The sequence below is a fragment of the Uloborus diversus genome, chromosome 3 (genome assembly GCF_026930045.1).
Source record: "Uloborus diversus isolate 005 chromosome 3, Udiv.v.3.1, whole genome shotgun sequence".
Lineage (NCBI taxonomy): Eukaryota > Metazoa > Arthropoda > Arachnida > Araneae > Uloboridae > Uloborus > Uloborus diversus.
Window position 1 is genome coordinate 52744610 of NC_072733.1, and position 22872 is coordinate 52767481.

The window sequence follows — 22872 nt, forward strand, 5'->3', positions numbered from 1 at the left end:
TTATATCTGAAATTTGGCTATCAACATTGATTAGGCATATCCAACACATTTAATGTGAATATCATATTAGTTTGCTAAGTTGTTTCACTCAATAAATCTTTAAATATGTGATCAAAAAGAATTTTTGGGCAAAAATTTATTGTTTTGTATGTGGTTGGTTATATATATACATAGTGGAATGCATACAGAAAAGTATTTAAGCTAAATATAAGTTTTTGAAATAAATACCCGGGGTATTTACCCCTGAAAATAAATACCCGGGTATTTTACATCACTATATTTGCCCCACCCCTTCCCCCTTTTGTCACCTAGTGACAAGCTTCATCCCCTCCCCTCCCCGTGGAACATATTACACTGTATTAACACACCTGTCTCCAGAGCCCCATCCAACAGTTTAAACCACATATAGTGGTAAGTACGGGGGACCCTGGAGTGTTATGTTATGTTATGTATTACATAAGCATATTGTTTTAAAAAAAAAACGCTATGTCCCACTTCGCATTACCTCCTCCCTCCCTCTTGTCACTGCCGTTGCACAAACCCCCTCTACCCACAAAGTGTGACATCATTTTTGGAAAACCTCTTAACGTATAGAAATGTCCCACCCTTTAGTCTACCATCTTGAACTAACCTTGGTCGCAAATGTAAAATTCAAAATTAGGGTCATTGCTCTTCCAGATATTTATTCCAGATTATTAGCATTTCATGTAGTATCGTTCCCCGCACTTGATATTTTATACTCATTCAGTGTTCTGTAAAAATTAGCTGGAGAATAATAATTATTAATTAACCGGTGGTAATATTTCATCTGCGAAAGTTTAAAGTATTTTTACTCTTTGGAAAATTACAAACAAAAACTAAACCCGAAACTAAATCTATTTTTCTATTCTCAACTGTGCCCTTTTATTTCAGCTGTAGTAATTTATCATTAAAAGAATTTTGATCAACATATATAATGCTTCTTGCATAAGCTTGTGATGACAGGATGATTGTTTTTAATACTCTTCTATCCATCGGAGAAGAATTGATTTTAATCTTTAAAAAAAATACTTTGACAAGCTTCTTTACATTTAAGCTTCAGATCAATTTTAAGAAAATTTATCTGTCCTTGTATTATTCAGCAAAATAGCCTTTTAACTCATCACGCTTTGAGCGTGTTAATTGACTTTCTGTTATCTTGTGGTTAATCTAGAGGCAAAGTATAAGTGGTTCATGTTTTACTCGATATCCTTGAATTTTGACGCGATGAAGGATGCTTCTGGCTCTAACCAAGTTAGTGAAAAAGTTTCGAGTTCTAAGCCAGTTCACCGTTTTCTGAAAATGAATAAATCATAAGTGTATTCGGCCTTCGTTTTACTCTTAGGTGAAGCCATGGACCCCGAGAGATAAGAGCAAAGCTAGTTGCTTCACCCAACTAAGATAAGAGTCAACGGGAAAACAGTGAAATAATTTTTCTTTCATTTTATACATTAAATGAAAAAAAACTTGTTTAACCTAGAAATGCTTCAATCAATCCAAAGACTTTTAAAGAATAATTTTCTTTATTGGTATAAATGAATATTAACTAGGAAGGCGTCAGGCTGTCTCAAAGATATTTTGAATAAACAAATTTGTAGAAATCGGCTTTTTTGGACATTATATGAAACTTGGAAAACATCGAATAAATATTGACCAATTCCACGGGTAACTGATTGACATTTTTGAAGCAAAACAATACGTATTTTGTAATATTCAAAACAAAATATACATAGTAAAAACAATCTTTTCCCGTGAAATATTGTATGTTTTAGAATAAATTCATTGGTTTGATTATATTCTGAAAATACCTTTTGGATTAAGAAAAAATTGTTAACAGCATGGTAACTTACTGACATACTTGTTTTTAAAATGTCAGTCAGTAAGTTTTTAAAATGTCAGTCAGTAGAGTTTTTAAAATGTATTTCGGGAATTCAATTATACCATTAAATTCAGCGTAAAAAATACAATATTCCAGGGCAAAATATCGTTTACACAACAGATATTTTTCGTTGAATGTTATAAAATACGAATTGTTTTGCTTCAAAAGTGTCAGTCAGTTACCCGTGGGATCACCCTATAACCATTCTCAATGTATTTAGTCGAGTTTTTGGAAACATCAGACGGTTTTAATCAAATTCGTTAGCTTATTTGTTGTCGTGTCTAACAGATGTGGAAAAGGAAGTGTCATTGCAAGAAGGGTCGGCTTCTAATAAGGCAACCCATAGTACTTTTTCTCATTCAAAAACAGGACTACATAAGAGCGAATTGCATTGTAAGAAAGAGGAAATAACGCGCAGGGCACTGGTGGGACTCGAGCCCGCGACCTCATGCATACGAAGCAGGTGTTTCTACCGCTCGGCCATCTTTAATCAATTTTGAAGTTAGAAAATACGGAGCGTTTGGAAGAACTGTGAATTTATAACGAAAACCGTGTAAAGTTAATCATAACATGACGCAGAGTAAAAAATCGCTTTAAAATAGACTTCCGTAGGGTCATTATGCGGCAATAACGCGTACTTCCAAAAATACTTGTGATAGAACTCGAAAAATGATGGATCATGATGATTACTGATAATTGAAAATACCTTGATCTATGTTCCATTTTGTCCATTACAAAGAGTAACCAAAACATCGATTAGATTTTTAAAACTCTAATTCTACAAACAGTTTTTCTTGCAAAGCATTTAAGAAACAATGAGGAACTGAGGATGCGTGTGCTCTAGCTGATTCATTGCGGAAATCTGAAATAGATTGAATGGAATAAGTCGTGCAAGCATACATGATTGATTGCTATTATTGTGACCACTATAATCAGCCCTTGATTCCTTGGATGTATGTTAGTGTAAACATAATTTTCTTACCTATTGATAAAGCTTAGAAATCTAGTCGATAAATGATGCTGCTTTGCCAATTTAAAGATTCCGTTTCACAATTGTCAGAAAGTTTGGGCTTCTTTGAACTTTTCCTTGTTTCGTTCATTGTACAAAACCTGATTGCTGACGTAATTTTATAGAACACACTTTCAAACAAAATTTTGGATACGAATGCTTAATTGAGCTATATATTTTTTAAAATCTTTTTTAATATCTAGAATTTTTATGAGAACCAATACATCACAAGTTGAGCGGATATAACATCAAAGTTTGCCAATTTATTCCGTAGTTTTCTCTTCAAAGATTAAATGAATCATACGCCTTAATAATTTGCATTAAACTAGAAGATAATTATAAATGTATTTCTACAGCATATTACCGTCAGAAAGTATTTGTTTTAAGTATAATGCTGGCGTCAGGAGCAACAGCAACGAAAAATTCCGTCTCTCAGGCTTACTATGTGCAAAAAAAAATCTGTTAGGTACAGCAGAGCTGAAGAACCGAAAAGAACATTTACATCTTAAAATTATAAAAAATAATAATAATATAATTTCTTATTATGGAAGAATTGTTTTTACTATCCATCTCTTTTTGAAAAAAAAATAATTTTTCTAAACTTATCTTCATTTCACGAAATGGGGATATAATCTTCAGTCTTTGCTAACTTCATTCATTTAGAAATTTCAGAAAATAAAGACACAGATGGGTCATTCTTCAAAAAGTGTAACTTTTCTGTCACACGCCTTTTACAGTAAAAACTTTAAGGAACAATTCATTTAACAATAATTTTTAATTTCACCAAAAAAATATTTATTTAAATCTGCCAACAATTTTTTGATAATAATTTTTATTTTAGTACATTTTTGGTTCCCAACATGTGATTTCTCACCTCCGTGGCATGTCACACACCTTGTGTGACTGTTTGAGTTGCTTAATAACTTGTTTAATCAAAATATATACTTATTTATTTATTATTTCTTTCACAGGTGTCTCAAATACGAATTGTTTAAGTATATTTAATTTTTTAATATAGTGTTTTAGTTCGTTTTAGAAGGACAATGAGTCATGTCACACAATAAATTCTCACCTCCGTTACCTAAACACAAAATGCCATTCCTCATTAACACGTGGCAGTAATGACATCAAATTTTATTTTCCATGATACAACGGAGCCCTCTTGTTTGATTTCAGCCATAGTTGAAGTTGTGAGATTTTTGTCGAAGAACAAGAAGCTAGATTTTGCTTTAAAAACTTAGTGTGGTTATTCTGACTTCTCACCTCCGTGAACACGAATTTCAAGGATGTAAATTAATGTAAAAAAAAAGAAGTGTACATGTTTTCATATGCTTAATATGTGCAGATTGTAGCAACGAAAAAAAACAAATCCAAGAAAAATGTATCTATTAGGCCTATATTAATGGAAAGATCCTCACCTCCGTGACAGACCTTATCAATGTCATTATTTCTGAGGTGAAAATAACTGATGGAGGGGAAATACATCAATAATAGACATTCTACCAAAATTATAAATTGCCAGTATAACCTCAAATTTACTAAATACTATTTTTAACTTACATTTGAAACTACTAATTAAGTCGTAATTTAATTAAGAGAGCTTAATATTATATTCCCACTAATCATTAAAATAGCTGATTATTTGCACAATTAACAAAATTACTACTTTGATATTAAATTGTCCTTGATTTTTAAATTTTTTTTTCTTTTTTTTTATTTCCGTAAACAAGGCATTATTATTTTTTTTTTTTTTATGAGTAAAATATTTGGAACTTAGCTGGGCCATTGTTTATGATCACTTCTAGTAGGTAACACTTTCGTGTAAGAATTTTAAAAAAAAGAAAACAAAAGGTTTTGAAATTGAAAAATATTTGCGTTCAAAAGTTACGTTTTCTGGAGAATGACCCAGATATGAACCTTATGAACATCAGTCAATTACTAAATGTTTTCCTTCATTTTCATCTTCTTAAAAACAAATGTTTTGACATTATCTTCAATCCAGGGATCAAGAATATCTTCCTCAATCTTGGCTCCCCTCATTTTTGTAGAAGTATCAGAAAATAAAACGCAGAAGGACATGACATGAAGCACAGGACATGACATGACTTCCTGGACATGAACTAGGAAAACGAACAGCCCAATTAAAAAAGTTATTTTATTTGGAGGGGGCAGGGGGCAATTTTTTGTTCATTTAAAATTCCTTCTCAATTTTTAGAAATTGGTTGTTTTAGTCATGAATCAAATTTTATAACTATTTAAAATTTCAAACAACATTTTTAATTTTAATTTTTTGCTTTTTTTCCTCTGTTATAAAATGCATATTTCCTTCGATGGCAAGAAAATATGTGCTAGAGAGGACGCAATAAAATCTTATTAGAGACTAGTCTTATCACTTGTTAATCGAGCCGTGTAGACAAGAACCGCAACATCATCGCTCAATTACTCACATTTTCTTTATTATTGAGGAATTCTTTTCAATCTTTGCCCTTTTAAAAATAAAATTACTTGACATTATCTTTATTGCATAGATCAAAGAAAATATGTTCGTCAGGCTTAGCTGGCTTCATTCCTCTAGAAGTCTCAGAAAATAAAATGCGGTCCAGAGAAACTTATGAACGTCACTCAAATCGCCATATTCTTAGGAATGGTTTGCTTTTCTAAGGATTTGTTAAATAATGCAACCCGCAAATTCCTTTCCATGAGTGACTACTCAGGGTGGGGAGCGAGCAAATAATTGGACTTCTAGGACTTAGTTTAATATTGACCTTCGACGTTAAGTTTTCTCCGCCGACTTGCTCAGCTTCTACTCCAAATGTTTCTCAAGCATTAGGTTTGGCCTGCGTATCCAGCTCTTTTAAAACTAAGATTTTTTATTAAGGTCAATGCCCGGAATTTATTTTCTAAACATCAAATTCAAATGCTTCAAAAACGCATAGTAATGTATTTAGAAATTCATACTCTGTAATAGAAGTTATTTTTAAGTTTGAGTTTTTTCACTGAGGAAAATAAGTGATGGCTGTACCACAATTTACTCTAAATGCTACGAATTAAGAGATTATTCCTTTTCTGAGATATCATGATGTTTGGATAAAACATTCAAGGAAAATATAGTCAGCTATTTGTTCTTGCTTAATTTTATGTTTTAGATATTTGATACAAAATAGAGATATTAGGATAGTTTTATTATTTTTTATGAATAATTAAAAAATATGTTTTCACTTTGATTAAATTTGATATGGATATAAAAAATAATAATATTTTATTTTGTTGAATCAATTTCACATTTTTTTTTTTTTTTAATTTTCTCAACGCCTGATGGCTGAGCATGCGTCGCGTGGCACAAATTTTATTTGCGAGGTAAACCATGCAATGCCGGGCTACGCAACTAGCACTATATGCATAAGCATGCATACATGCGGCAAACCTTGTACACCGCGTTATTGTGTCGAAAGAAACGAAGGATGTGAGGGATAAAGTAGGGGGCACATTAATTAATGAACTTCTAATAAAAATGGCTAAAAAATGGATTAAATTTATTTTCTCGTGCACTTTTTAATTAATTGATAAATTCGTTTAAGACATTACATGTATTCGCAAAACACTCCCCTTCATCACCCACTTTTGACTATCAACTACGTAAAATATCTGTAATTTTATTCCATATGTCGAAGGTTTTTGGATTGCTCAAGTTTTATTTTATCGCTTTCCCTTTTATATTCTGAACTAGATGCCCTCAAGATTTTAGGAAATTCGAAGCGTTTTGAACAGAAATATTTTTTTAGCAAAACAATGTATTTCCCTCTTTTCCATACAAGCACTGTAAAAACCGTTGAGAGACGTTCCTGGAAAATAATGGGCAGCTGGTGTACCCAATTTCTTCCAGTAACATATCTTATAAAAGCCAGGTACGTTTTCCACTATAATTCAGTAAATTTACTGAAATTATCCTGGAAGCTTCCTAAAATATTCAGAACTCTTCCCGTTTAAAGCCAGTCGTATCTCTGGAATCTTGGAATGAATTTAGGTGGATACACTATAACAGTTTGGCACCTTACTGCGTTTCGAGGAAAGCTCCAAATACAGTATTACAAACCTGGTCAAAGCTAAGACTGAATTGCAAGTATCAAGAATATTACTCGCCTGCAATTCTTGTAAAGCTACGTTGTTCATAGCCTAATTTGCGCTCCTTGCACGCCTTATCGGTCTGGACGGGCGGCAAACGACCTGAAGTAGATACACTTTATAAACACGCTCAGTTAATTTTTAAACTGGGAGCTAAAAATATTTTTTACAACAGTGAAAAGTCTGCATTCGTGCGACTTGTAGCAATTCAGGAAACCTTTTGACAAGGATACATGATTTTTTGAGGAAGTGGATAAAAATCATAGAAATCCCGAAACGTTTCACGGAAATACTCAGTAACGTTTTGGAATTTTTTTATAGTGAATATTTGCAACGCGAAGCATCAAACAATTCGAGTGTGTCAGATATAAAACGCTTCCCACACATCAAGACAAAGCACTGAAAAATATTTCGATCAAACATGGCGAATAGTGGGCGATTCTGCCACCTAACGCACTATGGATAGGTTTTCTGTGTTGATAAACTACGTGGTAAAAGTTGAATGTATAGCGAATTGAGAGAAGTTTAATCTTACTTTTTAAAAAATGTAACAAGTTTTATTTCAACAAACATTTTTCTTTATTTTAGATCTCCGCTACAGATCCGGACTGTGGTGTGAATGCGATGGTAAATTATACTTTTGGAAAGGGAACGCCTTATTCTCAAGATTTTACAATTCAGCAAGTTAGTGGAGATTTCTGCATAGGAGGATCGCTTGATCATGAGATTCGGAATATTTACGAAATACCAGTGTTGGCAACAGACCGAGGTAAAATGATTTTGAGCTTAACCTATATTTTAATGATAATAAAAATACTTCTATGTGGTTTTAAACTTGTCGGAATTTGTCCTAAAAGGTCTATTTGAAACACGATAAAATACCAAGAATAAATTTTTTGTAAGTATTGTGAGTGAAAAGTATTGTTGGAATTCGCGATGTATTACATGCATTTAAGCATTGAAAACATTGTTTTTTTTTTCATTGTATTAATGAAAAGAACTGTCATTGGAAGAGGATCAATCTAGGCCGTAGATGTGCATCCCAGAAAGAAATCCTCATTCAAGTCGCAATCGCGATCGGACCCATCACTAAAGAATCCCCGCCATCTGCATTTCAATATGCCGCCGTAATGAAAACGAACCCTTCAAAACAGTCGCAAACAGAAAAAAGAAAAAGAAACATCCTTTAAATCCAACACTTTTGAAAGTTATCGGCATAGCTAAACAAGTCTTAATTTGCAGAGGAGCTCAATGAGCGTTTCAATTTTATTCAAATTTTAACATTTTAGGAGAAATTCAGGCTATTTATATGCGTAAAAATAAGTTGTGGGGACTATACTGCAGAGGGCATGTAAACAGACAACATCTGCAGAAATGAGTTTTTGAGATATTTGAAGAAACGCGTTTAGGATTCAATTTTAACGGTAGGAAATGTGGGAATTAGACCTTTTTTTTTTCCTGCGGAAATCAACTAAGCATGCTTAACTTGTAAAATAAAGCTTACGTACAATAGATGACAAAAATAAAAATTAAAAATTTGCAGCTACTGCCCTTTACCTGCCTACGGCATTATAGGCCTCCTGCACATATTTTAGTAGAAAGTGGTCCATTTATATAAGCATGAACAGTATCTTCAAGTACCTCAATTTCTTGATCTTGTCATTAATCTGTACACAATTTCATATACTTTTTTTTTTCGTGTTTACTCTTTTAAACTTCTCAGTGGAAGATTCTGACTTTAATTTTAGGTATACAAAAGCGTTCGTGACATCAGAGAAAAACGAAATAAAAATGAGCCCGGTTTCATTTTCTGGCAGTTACTGCAAAATTTGTCAAACAGCATCTGTACCAGGCTTGATCATCACATGGAAAAGAAACCGGTTTTGACCTCGATTGATCCCTCCAAGATAGAATTTGCTGGCGTGTTAATTTGAACAATCCGATCTAGGACCGAAACGTACGCTCTATGGGTATTTGAACTGTCTCGATGAACATATATTAGTTTTCCAGACAAGAGTGTTCGGACACGCCTTCTTCTATTGGTCTGTCCTTGCAGATGTTATTAGTGATAACAATGTGCTCTTATTATTCAACTCACAATTTACTCATTTCCTATCCATTTTGGATTGATGCAATTTTGTTTCAAGTGAAAGATTTACAATCAATGACAGAGTGATTTATGCTCTTTAATATTTCTTACTGTGAAAACCGTTCAAAAATATTTGACTTCAACTTTGTTAGTGATTTTGTGTGTGTGTGTGTGTGTGTGTGTGTGACGATTTGTTTTTTGTTTTCTCATGTTGTTTAAATGTAATTTTAGGTGGTTTGAGTACAACAGCTATGATCAAAGTCCTCATTACTGACGTGAATGACAACCGGCCCGTGTTTTATCCTGTGGAATACAATGTTAGTCTTCCTGAAGGGGAACTTATATCAACGGCAGTTGTTATGGTTGTTGCTACAGACAACGATTCCAACTCGTTTGGAGAAGTGACATACGAAATAACTACTGGCAATGATTTCGGACTGTTTCAGATTGATGAAAATACAGGTAAATATTAAATGTAATAAATTAATTATGCACCATATTTTGAAGAAAATGTTTTTGATAAGCAATTTACGCATGAGTCTAAAAAAATCAGACCATATGAGCATTTGGCCCGTCATTTAGGGGGTCAGGAGGGGGGCAATTGACTCCCCCCTCCTGAATTTGAGAACTCAATGCATTTCTATACACGCGAGCATGGTTTTGTAGTTTTTCGGTACAATATGCATTGAGTACGAAACCCTTTGCCCCCTGGAAAACCCTGAAATGACGGGTCTGATCAGCATGGACGCTACTTTTCCGTCCGGTGGACAAAATTCCGTCGATTTAAGAAAAAAGTGGTGGACGAATATCCCCTTCCGTCAATATGTTTTGTTAATACACTTTTAGTGTGTTTGCTTAATTTTAATATTATTATTGTATTGTCTGGAATCCGGCAACGACAGGACGAATTCAATTATATATATCGGAATTAACCGATTTTCAGATCGCTACAAAAAACTTCAATAAGATGTACATCAAAATTTACCTAACGATCGCCTCTACGACTGTTTTAGAACGTTTGTAAACTTTTATGGGAATAATTACCGTATGTATTCGCAGACAGGTCGAAAACTTAAGTACAAATAAATTCGAAATTAAAGAATTGACGTATTTAAGAGCAGCAAAATTTCTGGAATTCTCCCTCGAACAACGACCGAAATCGAAACATTTTTCTCGATTTTACTTCAAGTATTTTGAAATAAATACTAAAGAAATAAATAGCGGAATATTCTGATATAATTTTTATTATCTGACAGTTATGCAATGTTATAATGTAATCTCAATGTGAAAGATATCTGAGAAAGTAAAATTTAGTTATTCTCGTAGAAGTTACTTTAACTATTTAAATTTTTAACTCTCTTTTTGCATCATTACCACTGAAATTAAAATAAAAGCTCTTATAGTCAATATAAAAGTTTCTTATACCTACTTGAAAATACAGTAAACTCCCGATTATCCGCAGAATAGGGTGGCACGGTAACCGCGGATAAGCGAAACCGCGGATAATCCGAATAATAGGTAAAAAACGATACTTAGTGTATGCAATAGATAAAAAATATTAATGACACCCACACATTCATTCAAATTATAACTAAAAACATATAAAAAATATAAGTAAAATCTAAAAGCGAACAACAACACTATCACAAGTTTCAAAAAAAAAAAAAAGTGAAAGGACCCGTGAATAATCCGAGCCGCGGATAATCCGACCGCCGATAATCGGGAGTTTACTGTATTACTTATTTTTAATGGCCCAGAAAGTAGCCATATTTTGGTATGTATTGCTATGCGCATTGCATATTGTATTTTTATCTCATTAGTCTTCGTAAGCCATAGCAGAAATGCCAATTTTTTGTTACAATGTCAATAACTGTTTGATTTAGGCTGTTCACAGAAAGAAGTTTGATTTGATCATATTTTTCTCCTCAAAAATAGAATGACTTTGGGAATATGATATAATATTAGTAATAGTATTCACATGTGCCATGTGCCTACTAGATTTGTACTTTCGTATCTATTGAAAATGTTTCTCATAATATTGACAGTAGAATGCAATAAACAAAGTATTTCGGGCTTTAAAACATTATAAAATGTCAGTTAAATTTACCTTTTTTCTACAATATAATGAATGATACACGGCTCATTTTCTTTCAGGGGAAATATTTATTACGCGACCACTGAGTATTGATCATTTTTTGCATCATTTAATAATATCAGCCAAGGACGGGGGAGGTTTGGTAACAAATGCCAGAGCCCATGTTTACATCAACGTCATTAGTTCTGATCAACAACCTCCAGTGTTTGAACAAGTCCGCTACACATTTGTTGTTCAAGAAGATGCTGCACCAGAATCTGTTGTTGGAAGAGTTATTGCAACAAGCAGAGATCCAAGTAAGGATGATTTCTCTACTTTTTTCTTTATGTTTTCTTATGTGTGCTACGTAACTCTTTCATTTTGTATTTATCATTTTTGATAAATAAATACGTTTGTTCGTTTATAGGAGCTGGTCCTGTTCGTTATATAATATATTCCGGCGATCCAGATGGGTTTTTCACCATTGATTTGTTATCTGGAGTAATTAAGACCAAAGGAAGACTTGATCATGAAATTCATCGATTTCTTTTGCTGAACATACAAGCCACTAGTGGGAGACCTCCAGCGTATGGTCATACTCAGGTAAAATTTTATTATTCATTGCTCATTCTTTTATAATATTGTAAGTGCCATTCGAGTCACCAGCAGAATGTACTAGTCAAGAATACTTCTGCTGCAACCAAACGTTTTCCGCCACCTGAGAAACATTGACAATTAAGGCAACCTAAGCTTATGTTACAATAGATGGACAATAAACTCATCAAGATCCCTTAAACATTTAATATTTCGAGTCGTGCATTCCTGTTAAAGGTAAGAATAAAATCCACTGTAGCCAATGACGAACTTTCATATCGACAGAAGAGACTATTGTTTTGGGGCCGTAGTATTCAAAAGACCCGATTTAAAGACAATGTTTCTTATAAAATATAGAATTGGTTTCCTTACCATCCACATTTGTAAAACATGTTTCATTTCTTTCAGGTCAACGTGACAATATGGGATGTAAATGACAATGCTCCTCGTTTCGCAAGCAATTCTTTGAAAATCAGCGTTCCTGAAAATGCGGAGTTAAAATCTCCTATTTATGTCATCCATGCAGAAGATCCAGACAGCAACAGAAATGGAGAAGTTCATTATAATATTGTAGATAATCCGGATAACATGTTCATTATAGGAGAAAAATCTGGAAGCATCACACTTCAGCGTCCTTTGGATTACGAAATTCGGCGTCATTATATTTTAATTCTTAGAGCAACTGACTCAGGAAGCCCGTCATTGTCATCCAATGTTACTTTAATGGTTGAAGTCCAAGACGTAAACGACAACGCTCCGACTTTTGAAAAGACTTTGTACAAAGTCAATGTTTTAGAGTCGCTTCAAGTCAATTCTCAATATCTTCAAGTAACAGCAACAGATATGGATACTGGAAATAATGCAAGACTTACATACAAATTATCTCCAAGTACTGAAGATGATGCATCTAGAAAATTTGGTATTTTTCCTAATAGTGGATTTCTTTACTTGAAAGAAACACTGGATCGCGAAATAACTGATTCGTATTCCTTGACTGTAGTCGCTTCTGATAATGGCAATCCTCCTTTGTCTGCTTCTACAACCGTCTCCGTTAAGGTACTAGATGCAAATGATAATGATCCAGAATTTGTTGAAGAAAGTTTTATCTTCTCTGTTCGTGAAAATAGTAAGCAAGGTCAACACGTTGGCACGGTATCAGCTCGAGATCGAGATCTTGGAAATAATGCATCACTACGATACAGTCTGATGAATACTAATGACAGCTTCCAAATCAATCCCGTTACAGGTAAGTTTAACATTTCTATGGAGTAACTTCTCCTCGGTGTTAATTGGGTAATATTAAAAATGATCCAGATTAAGTTTGAAAAGACAATAACTTATAATTTACAAATTTAAAGTGAGAAGAAACATTTAGATAAAAACATGATTCAAAATGAGTGGGGGACTCTAAATGTACATTAGTGACCTATATGATTTTCCCATAATTTCATTTTCAAACGCACCGCTTAAACTAATATCTCAGTATGGTTTTAGAGAGAATATAAATAATATAACATATTTGTTTTGTATTTGATTTCGACTTATTAATCTCATGCCTCAAAAAAAAATCTTTGAAAAGAAAGAAAGGATTTCACATTAGTTACGTGAAAAGGCGTGATATTTTTTTTCAAATTGTCCTGCCCAGGCAAGGATCTGTAAATTTTGAGCCCTCTGCAGAAAATCAACAGTACCTCTAACTGTCTACTGGATTTCCAGGCCGTTAAGAGCTGCGTACCGTTTAGTGACGTACACCCCCCCCCCCTACACACACTGACGGGTCTGACAGTACGTAGATCCGGGACTTGTCTTATTGCCATATGATTGAACTGTGGAAAGGATAATTTAATTGAAAGTTGTATAGAACTTTCAATTCCCAAAAATTTGCCTTTGCAGAGTCCCTCAAGGGAGGGGCGACTGCCCCCATCGCCCCTCCCTTGTATCCGTCCTTCAGTGAAGTATTGATTAGTTAAACCTTCGATAAATTGTAATTTTAACTGAAATCTTGGAATGCTGTATGTCTCATCGCATTTCAAGCTCTTGCTCCTATAGCTCACTGCCAATTAAAAAATATATAAAATATTCAGTACAGCAATCACTCAGTATTTGTCTAGCTAAAATTTAAAACAATTGTGTCGTTTTCTTTTATAGGGGAAATCTTTACAACACGAATCTTGGATAGAGAAACACGGCCGAAATATGAACTGAAAGCTCAAGTTCGTGATCAAGGTACACCTTTTAGATCTGATCAGGCTACTGTGGACATTAAAGTGCTTGATTTGAATGACAATTCCCCAGTATTTGTTGAGCCAGTTGATTCAATGGTTGAAGTTTTGGAAGAAGAGCCCGTGGGAACAGAAGTTGTTCAAATTGTTGCCGAAGATGCTGACCAGGATGAAAATGCTGCTATTACCTATGAGATTGTTCAAGGTAATCTATTTAATTGATCTGTTTTTTTCTCTTCAATTTTTTCCACCATTCTATTCAGATTAAAACAGCTTTCTATGTAAGACAACTACGTCTTTTAAGGCTGATAGCACTAGCCTGCTCTCAAAATCTTTAATTTTGAAAGGGGGGTGTGCTCTAAGCGCTGAATAATGAAATAATACCAATTATTCGCACCATCCGATGCTTTTCCGCTAAAAAAAGTAAAAGTATTATAAAAAAGGAAGAAAAATCCGACAAATTGAAACCTCAAAATAGACTAAAAAGTGTTGTTTTTTTAATTAATATTTTATCATGTTTTAAATTTTACTATATGTTATTATATCCAAACAAGCAAAAGGGTGAAAGAAAAGGATGAGAAACCACATTGAACCCTTAAATTTTAATGAAAACTGTAGAAGAAAAACTAAATTTACTCGTATTGGTTCTTTTTTGGTGAAGAAAACTCGTTGTTCATTTCTACATCATATTTATAGATTAATATTTTGTTGAAAAGTTTTATACACAATGTTGGTACTTAACTCTCATTTTGTTTTAAAAGCATAATTACAAACATGTGCAAAATAAATGTAAATGTGTTTTACTTTTGTTTACATTTACATGTAAATTTTCCTAAGTTATCACATTTTCGTGTTTCAGGCAAAGAAAGTACAGATGGAGCAGATGTTTTCAGTATTGATATGAGCACTGGAATAGTGAGAACTCGAAAAATGCTGGATCATGAAGAGCAAAAACTCTATACCCTAACTATCATTGCTCGAGATGGTGGCTCCCCTTCACACCATAATGAACTGAAATTGCAAATACAAATACTGGATTTAAATGATAACCAACCAGTTTTTCCTTCTTCAAGTTTGTCCTTCAAAATAAAAGAAGGCATTGGAGTTGGACAAGAAATCGGCGTAATACAAGCAGTAGATGAAGATGGTGGTGAAAATGGGCGCGTTATGTATTCAATCGTGGGTGGAAATCTTTATGGTATGTTTGATATTGTTCGAACAACTGGAAAATTATACACCATAGCAGAAGTTGATTATGAAAAGGCTTCGGTATATCACTTGCAAATTAAAGCTGTAGATAACAGTGCAGTGAATCCTCATAGCAGTGTGATCAGCGTTAAAATTGAAGTTGAAGACATTAATGATTGTGCCCCAGTTTTCAAAAACGACCCTATTCTGTTTTCCATTCCTGAAAATACTCCTCAGGGTACTCTTGTTTGGAACTTTAGTGCCACTGATTTGGATAGCGGAATAAACGGCGAAGTGAGCTACTTTGTTTCCCAGCAGTCTCCTGCATCAGTGTTTCAAATAGATAGAAAAACGGGATCTTTAACATTAGTTGAAACGTTGGATTATGAGATTTTCCAAGAATACACCATTGTAATCTCAGCATCTGATGAGGCAAGAGATACGAAGCAAAGATTAGCAACAAGTGTTACATGCAAAATCCTAATTGAGGACAAAAATGATAACAGTCCCGTGTTCACAACAAAAAGCAGAATCAATATTATGGAAAGCGAACCTGTCAACTATCCCGTACTTCATGTGATTGCCATTGACAAAGACTCAAGAGATAATGGTCGAGTGACTTATGTTATTGCTCATGGAAATGAAAAAGGTCATTTTTCTTTGGATTATGATACAGGTAAGCTTTAAACCAGCTTCTACACTGTAATATGTTTGTCTTGCTCTTGTGTGATTTTGTTAACTAATTATTAATCCTTTCTTCATACAGTAATATTTTACATTGAGGAACTAGGTTTTTGTTTTAATCCATCAGTGGATAGTTTAAGGCACTATTTAAATCCTGCAGACTCTTGCAGCAGTAGTAATTTCAATAACTTGCAGAAACTTCTGATACGGAAAATCCATTTTTCTCTACCAATAATTAGTTTATATTGTTGAAAAAAGTTGAAGCCATTTCCAGAACGTAAGTGTAAACTTTTCGCAGGATTGTGAAATAATATATATATTTTTAATAATTGCTGCGTAAAGCGAGCGAAAGAAAAAAATCTCAACAGAATTTGTTAAGCCTTGTAGCATTTTATATTTTGGACATGAAAAAAGTTATAAATATTTGTTAATACTATCTTTTAATCTCTTAACATTACATCCAGATTGGTTAAATGAAATAGATTTACCCATTGTTGAAATACAACTAATAATTGATAACTTACGATGTTTAAACGAAAAGCCGAAGGGCTAAATTTCGTAAGTCAGTCAACAATGTTACATGCTTATACAAGCAGAGATAATATCACACAGTGGAAGGTGCAGAATCAAATGTTAATGTGAAGAAATGAACATTGGAAACTTGTTAAAATCTTACCAAAAATTTATTGGTACATAGTAACTAAAATAAATAAACTAACAAAAATAAGTTTATAAGAATAAACCCTGGCCATAAGTGGAGGCGGAGTTCGCAACTCCCCAACACCTATCGGACCTAACTCACAAGAGGCTGACGAACACAAAAGAAGAGAGAGAGAACGATTGGAATCGTTCACTATTTATACTTGCCTCATTTGCATATGATTGGGCATCAAAGGATGCCAACCTAAAACTGAAACTTTACACGTGCCGAAAGAGTTGAGAAGTTAATCTAATTTGAATAAAGTAAATTTTATATTACATTACATTAGGAATGAGAACGCGGATAAATATCGTTTACCGATGTCTATCATATCCCCCCTTCTCATTCAGTAATGCCATTAAACTTTAAATTTTTTATACAATTTTAATAGATTCAAAAATAACCCAAAAAAATCCACAAAGGGCCAGGCTTAATCTTTTACAAAAAATTTAACAATTCAACAATAAACAAGCAGCTCAATGCATCACCGCTTATTTGATTGAAGTCCTTTCTCAAAAAATTCCTTCTTTCCTATTGATGATCCACAGTCCAAGGAACTAGTAGTAAGTCCAAGATTAACATTTCCACTGCAAACTATCTTGTCAAACTGTAATTGACAAAAATACTCGAAACAGTATCTTTGAAAAAGATGGGCACAATGATTTGAAAAAAAATTTTTTTTTTTTTTTTCACAATGACAAAATTGTTTAAAACGCTTAGTTTCTAAAGATAAACTCTTATCATTGAATCAAATTCCTCCATCTCAAAGATTAAACCAACGAGAAATTTGAAAAAGAATTTCAGTTGTTACAAAAATATTTATACTTTAATATCCCATTATATTTATTATACTAAACAATTTAATATCATTAAAAATTAACAAAATATTTGTTCACAAAAACGATTCAGTTCAAAACGGGTCTGCGGCTTCGTAAAAATATCGGCCCTATTGGATTTACTACCTACATGTTTTACGGTTAAAATGTCCCTTTGAATCAAATCACGAACAAAAAATAATTTTACATCAATATGTTTTGTACGGTGATTTTCAATCGGAGATTTAACAAAGTCAATGGCCGATTGATTATCAACGTACATTACAGATTTAATTTTACTTTTTCTAACAATTCCCCAGCGTAAACATTCGTTTAATACACGGTCAAACCACATAAGCTCTTTAGACACTTCACAAAGGGCCACAAATTCACTTTCCATCGTGGAAAGGCTAATACAACGTTCCTTGAAGGTTCGCCATTCAATCGGCGCATTATCCAACAAAATTAACTGCCCCCCGAGTGAAGTTCGATCATCTCGATTAGCTGCATAATCGGCGTCAGAAAAAGCTATTAATTGGGTTCTATTACAATTTAATTTAAGTTTTAAATCTTTTGTTTGAAAAACATAACCCAGAAGTTTTAAAAGACCGTTCCAATGAATGACACCAGGGTTGCTTTGAAATTGACTGAAGATATTGACCGCATAACAAATGTCCGGTCTCGTTCTGCTCGCAATGAAAGAAAGACAACCCAACAAATTACGATAAGGAATCTTTGACATTTCAAATTTTTCATTTTCTGTATTAGGACAATTCTATTTCGAAAAAACAGTACCTTTACAAATCGGCAATGATGAAACCGGAAAATTAAAATGTTTGAACTTTTCAAAACTTCAATGATATATTTAGTTTGAAACAAATTCAAACCATTCTCAGTTCTTTCAAATTCAACACCTAACAGTTTTTTCGTTTTTCCGAGAACTTTTAAGTCAAAATTTTTCCTAAGTAAATTTAAAACATGATTTAAATTATTTTCTCTCCGTGCGAGCAAAACAATATCGTCAACATACAACAATAAAATGACACATGAATTATAAATATAAACACAATTACATTCTTCAAATTTCTGAAAACCAATTTTCAATAAAACACTGTTTATCTCAAAAAACCACATACGGCCACTCTGGTGCAAACCGTAAATTGCTTTATTAAGCTTACAAACTAGATTTTCTTTCCCTTCTATTGCAAAACCCGGTGGTTGTCTCATAAAGATGCATTCTTTTAGAGGTGCATATAAATAAGCATTTTTCACATCGCACTGCAAATCGAACCAACCTTCTGATATTTTCAAGGAAAAGAAAAATCGAACCAATGAAAAATGAATCGTCGGACTAAAAGTCTGATCGTACGGTTGAGGGGATTGTGCATATCCCTGAGCAACAAGTCTCCCACGATACCTAACAATTTTCCCCGATTCATCTCTTTTAACATTGAAAACCCATCTTGATCCGATTGGTTTTTCATTTGCAGGCAAAGGTGTTAAATCCCACACTTTTCTAGAATGCATAACCTCTAATTCATCCCTCATTGAATCTAACCACTGGTCCTTTTGCTTAGATTTAAGAACCTGTTTGTAATTCTTAGGAATCACAATTTCATCATCTAGTCATAAGTTATAAATTTAAATGAACAGTTTGATCAGAAATTTCACCTTGATATAAATTTTTACCATTAAAATCAAATAAATGTGGCTTAAACAAAATAGCATTTTTAGAACAATATTTTTCAACATCATTTAAAGAACGTAATCGTTTAGAAGAATGTTTCTCATAAAAATAAATATCAGTACGAGATTTATCTGACCTTGGGATTGCTTTCCTCACCCATTCTGTTTCACGCAGCTGGGCGCGTGGTGGGTTTTCCCCATTTTCACTCAAGTCAGAATTCAAATCTGATTCATCCCCGCTCGTCTCGCTTTCACTCTCATCAGCAGATAAGAATTTAGACGGCGTTTCCTCGGGCTTTCACTTCCGTTATCCGATTCGGAATTCGATTCATTTTCTGAATTTTCAGAATCTGATTGAATATTTGACCATTTGAGACAGGGACCCAGCACAGCTCCACTAGAGTCACTCTCTGATATATTTTTAAAAGCTTCTTTGTAATAAACATTTTCATTAAAATTTACATTTATACTTTCAAAAATTTTTCCGCTTTCGGGAATCCAGATACGAAAACCCTTAGTGTTAAATGCATAGCCCAAAAATATACCTTTTTTGGCTTTAACATCAAGTTTATGTCTTTGCTGACGGGGTGTTCCAAGATAACACAAAACACCGAAAGGTTTGACGTGCTTAGCACTTGGCTTACGTCCACCATATAACTCAAAAGGTGTTTTAGTTTGTCCTGAGTGACAAATCCTATTCCAAGTATAATTGAAATAAAGCATAGCATCCGGCCAAAATCTTTTACTTAGCCCGCTTTCTTCCAATAATACTGTTGCAGCATTAGCGGCTGAGCGATTGTACACTTCGGCCAAACCGTTCATCTCTGGACTGAAAATATTGGTTAACTCATGTTTTATACCGTTATCCAAACAATAATTGTCAAAAACTTTATTTACGAATTCTCCCCCGTTGTTAGTTCTAACAGCTTTTACTTTAAGATTTAAAAATCTTTCAGCACGCTTTATGTGCCTTATGAAAATTTCTGGTACTTTGCTCTTTTCACTAATTGGATACAAAGCAGATTTACGTGAAAAATCATCAATGATTGATAAATAAAAACGTTCCCCCTTATTTCCCTTAATATTACATGGACCCCACACATCAGCATGAAGTAATTCAAGGGGACATTTAGACCATATTTTACCTATTGGTTTAAATGAAACACGTTTAAATTTACCAGTTTTACAATTTTCACAATCTACTTTTACATTTTTGAATTTAGGCAGGCCATGGACACACTCAAATTCACCGCTCTTTCTGATACTATCGGTGTTAATATGTGCCAGCCTTCTATGCCACAATTCTAATTTTTCTACATTAGAGCATTCAATTTTCTCATTTTCGAAATGATCATTACTTTTATTTGGTTTTATACTTTCTTGATACGATTTATTATACAAAATTTGAGGTTTTACAAAATAAATGCCATTTCTTAAAATTGCTCTAAATATAAATCCATTTCGACCAGATATCGCCACGGAGCCGTTTCCCCCCTTCAAACTTAGCACCCCCCCTTATCGAATTCAGTACCCGATAACAAATTTTGACGCAGATTAGGAGAGTACATTACATCTTTTAAAACAATGATAGTATCATCAAACTTTAATTTCACAGTTCCCATCCCCAAAATGGGGAAAGTTTCATTTCTAACGGCTACAGCCATTTCTTTGTTTCGCAATGGTTTAAAGTCCTCAAACGCACTACGAATGTTGACGAAATGATGGGTGGAACCAGTGTCGAAAATAAATTCATTTGGGTCTTCTGATACTTCATTTAGATGTACTTCGGAAATGAAAAAGTTCTGGTACTCACATGTTTCCTTTTCCACTGATGGGTAACTGCACCTCGCAGTTTTCTTGTTCGTCTTCCTCTTATTCCGGATTGGTGATCTTGACTTTCTGTTACGTTGTTCGAGGTCCTTGCCAACTCTATTTTGACACACGTTACTTTTATGGCCGGGTTTATTTACAGTTAAAACAAATTAGTTTCCCTTTTACTCCTTTCTTGTCAAAATTACCCGGTTTCTTTACAAAGTTAGCTCTGCCGATAATTTTTATCGTCCTCATCTTTTAGTCGAATTCGCGATTCCTCGGCAATAAGTTCGCTGACTACTTTATTAAATGTGAATTCCTGTGCAGTAGTTCTAAGAATAACTTGACAAATATTGTCGAATTCTGAGGGCAAATGACGCAAAATTTGAAAAATCAAATAATTTTCAGAAAAATTCGCGTCTATAGCCTTAATTCTTTCGAAAATTTGCCGAGTACGGGCAGCGAAAAGATTTATCGACTCTTCCTCTTTTATACGACATTGGGATAACTCTGAAAAACTATGTCATGGTGCTGACAACAATTGTCCGGAAAGAAGTGATCTTTCAAAGCCTTCCAGGCATCAGCCGCGTTGACCTGATTTTCGATTATCTTTTTGAAATTTTTCTCCAAATTTAAATAAATTATGGATAGAGCCACATCCTGTCGATTTTGAAAATTACGAATCTCTTGCTCAGTAGCCTTTTTTTCATCATTAGAAAAGGGTTCTTTTTCAACGCCCCTTATAATATTCCACAGACCTCGTTCCATTAGGACAAATTTAATATCCGATGACCAACTCACGTAGTTGTCAGACCTTAATTTTTCGATTGGAACACTCTGGGATGCCATGATTGATAAGAACACGAAAAAACGCCAAAAAAAATAAAAAAACCTAATTTCAAAAAAAACAACCAACAAAATCTCAAAATATCCCCGAAAAAAAAACCTAAATAGTGCAACTGTTACAGCTTCCCCCCTGGAACAAGTCCAGGTCTTCCGCTGAATTTAGCAGCCACTATTCTGCCTAACACCAAACCAACTATATCCCCCCATAAAATGCAAACGAAACGTCTGAGAAAAGTTTACACTACACATGGCTTAAAGATTCGATACAAATTTCCAAAAAGTAAAAGAAAAGCTTCTATTTTCACAGTTTTCATTCAACGCCGATGCGGGGGAAAACAATTTGAAAAGATTTCCAAATACTTGTCATCTACCGATTCAGCAAAAAGACAAGTCAGTTACAACATTCCATTTCATCACAAAAACACGAAGTGTAATACTCTACTCTGCTGACAATTCGAAAAACATCTTAATACATCATAATACTGAACACGTAATTGTTATGATACAATTGGGTAGGGCTGGGCCCATAACCCTTATGATAACTTACGATGTTTAAACAAAAAAGCCGAAGGGCTAAATTTCGTAAGTCAGTCAACAATGTTACATGCTTATACAAGCGGAGATAATATCACACAGTGGAAGGTGCAGAATCAAATATTAATGTGAAGAAATGAACATTGGAAACTTGTTAAAATCTTACCAAAAATTTATTGGTCCATAGTAACTAAAATAAATAAACTAACAAAAATAAGTTCTTAAGAATAAAAACCCGGCCATAAGTGGAGGTGGAGTTCGCAACTCCCCAACACCTATCGGACCTAACTCACAAGAGGCTGACGAACACAAAAGAAGAGAGAGAGAACGATTGGAATCGTTCACTATTTATACTTGCCTCATTTGCATATGATTGGGCATCAAAGGATGCCAACCTAAAACTGAAACTTTACACGTGCCGAAAGAGTTGAGAAGTTAATCTAATTTGAATAAAGTTAATTTTATATTACATTACATTAGGAATGAGAATGCGGATAAATATCGTTTACCGATGTCTATCATAAGGGTCTATGTTTTATCTGTTTTCAAAATCACTTGAGAAGATTCTGCGATCGTAAATTTCTGAAGTGTAAGCACTGT

General features: G+C 33.8%; 1 protein-coding gene across 1 annotated transcript in view; it reads left to right on the forward strand.

The window, feature by feature from the left end:
- The first annotated feature begins 1245 nt into the window (after positions 1-1245).
- Positions 1246-22872, forward strand: part of LOC129218744 (protein dachsous-like) — a 22755-nt gene continuing 1128 nt past the window's right edge. Inside the window, exons 1-8 of the mRNA XM_054853067.1 lie at positions 1246-1272; positions 7617-7797; positions 9349-9579; positions 11272-11508; positions 11619-11794; positions 12194-13031; positions 13934-14212; positions 14867-15871. Of these exons, the coding sequence (XP_054709042.1) occupies positions 1246-1272; positions 7617-7797; positions 9349-9579; positions 11272-11508; positions 11619-11794; positions 12194-13031; positions 13934-14212; positions 14867-15871 (2974 nt within the window). The remainder of the gene's footprint in view (positions 1273-7616; positions 7798-9348; positions 9580-11271; positions 11509-11618; positions 11795-12193; positions 13032-13933; positions 14213-14866; positions 15872-22872) is intronic.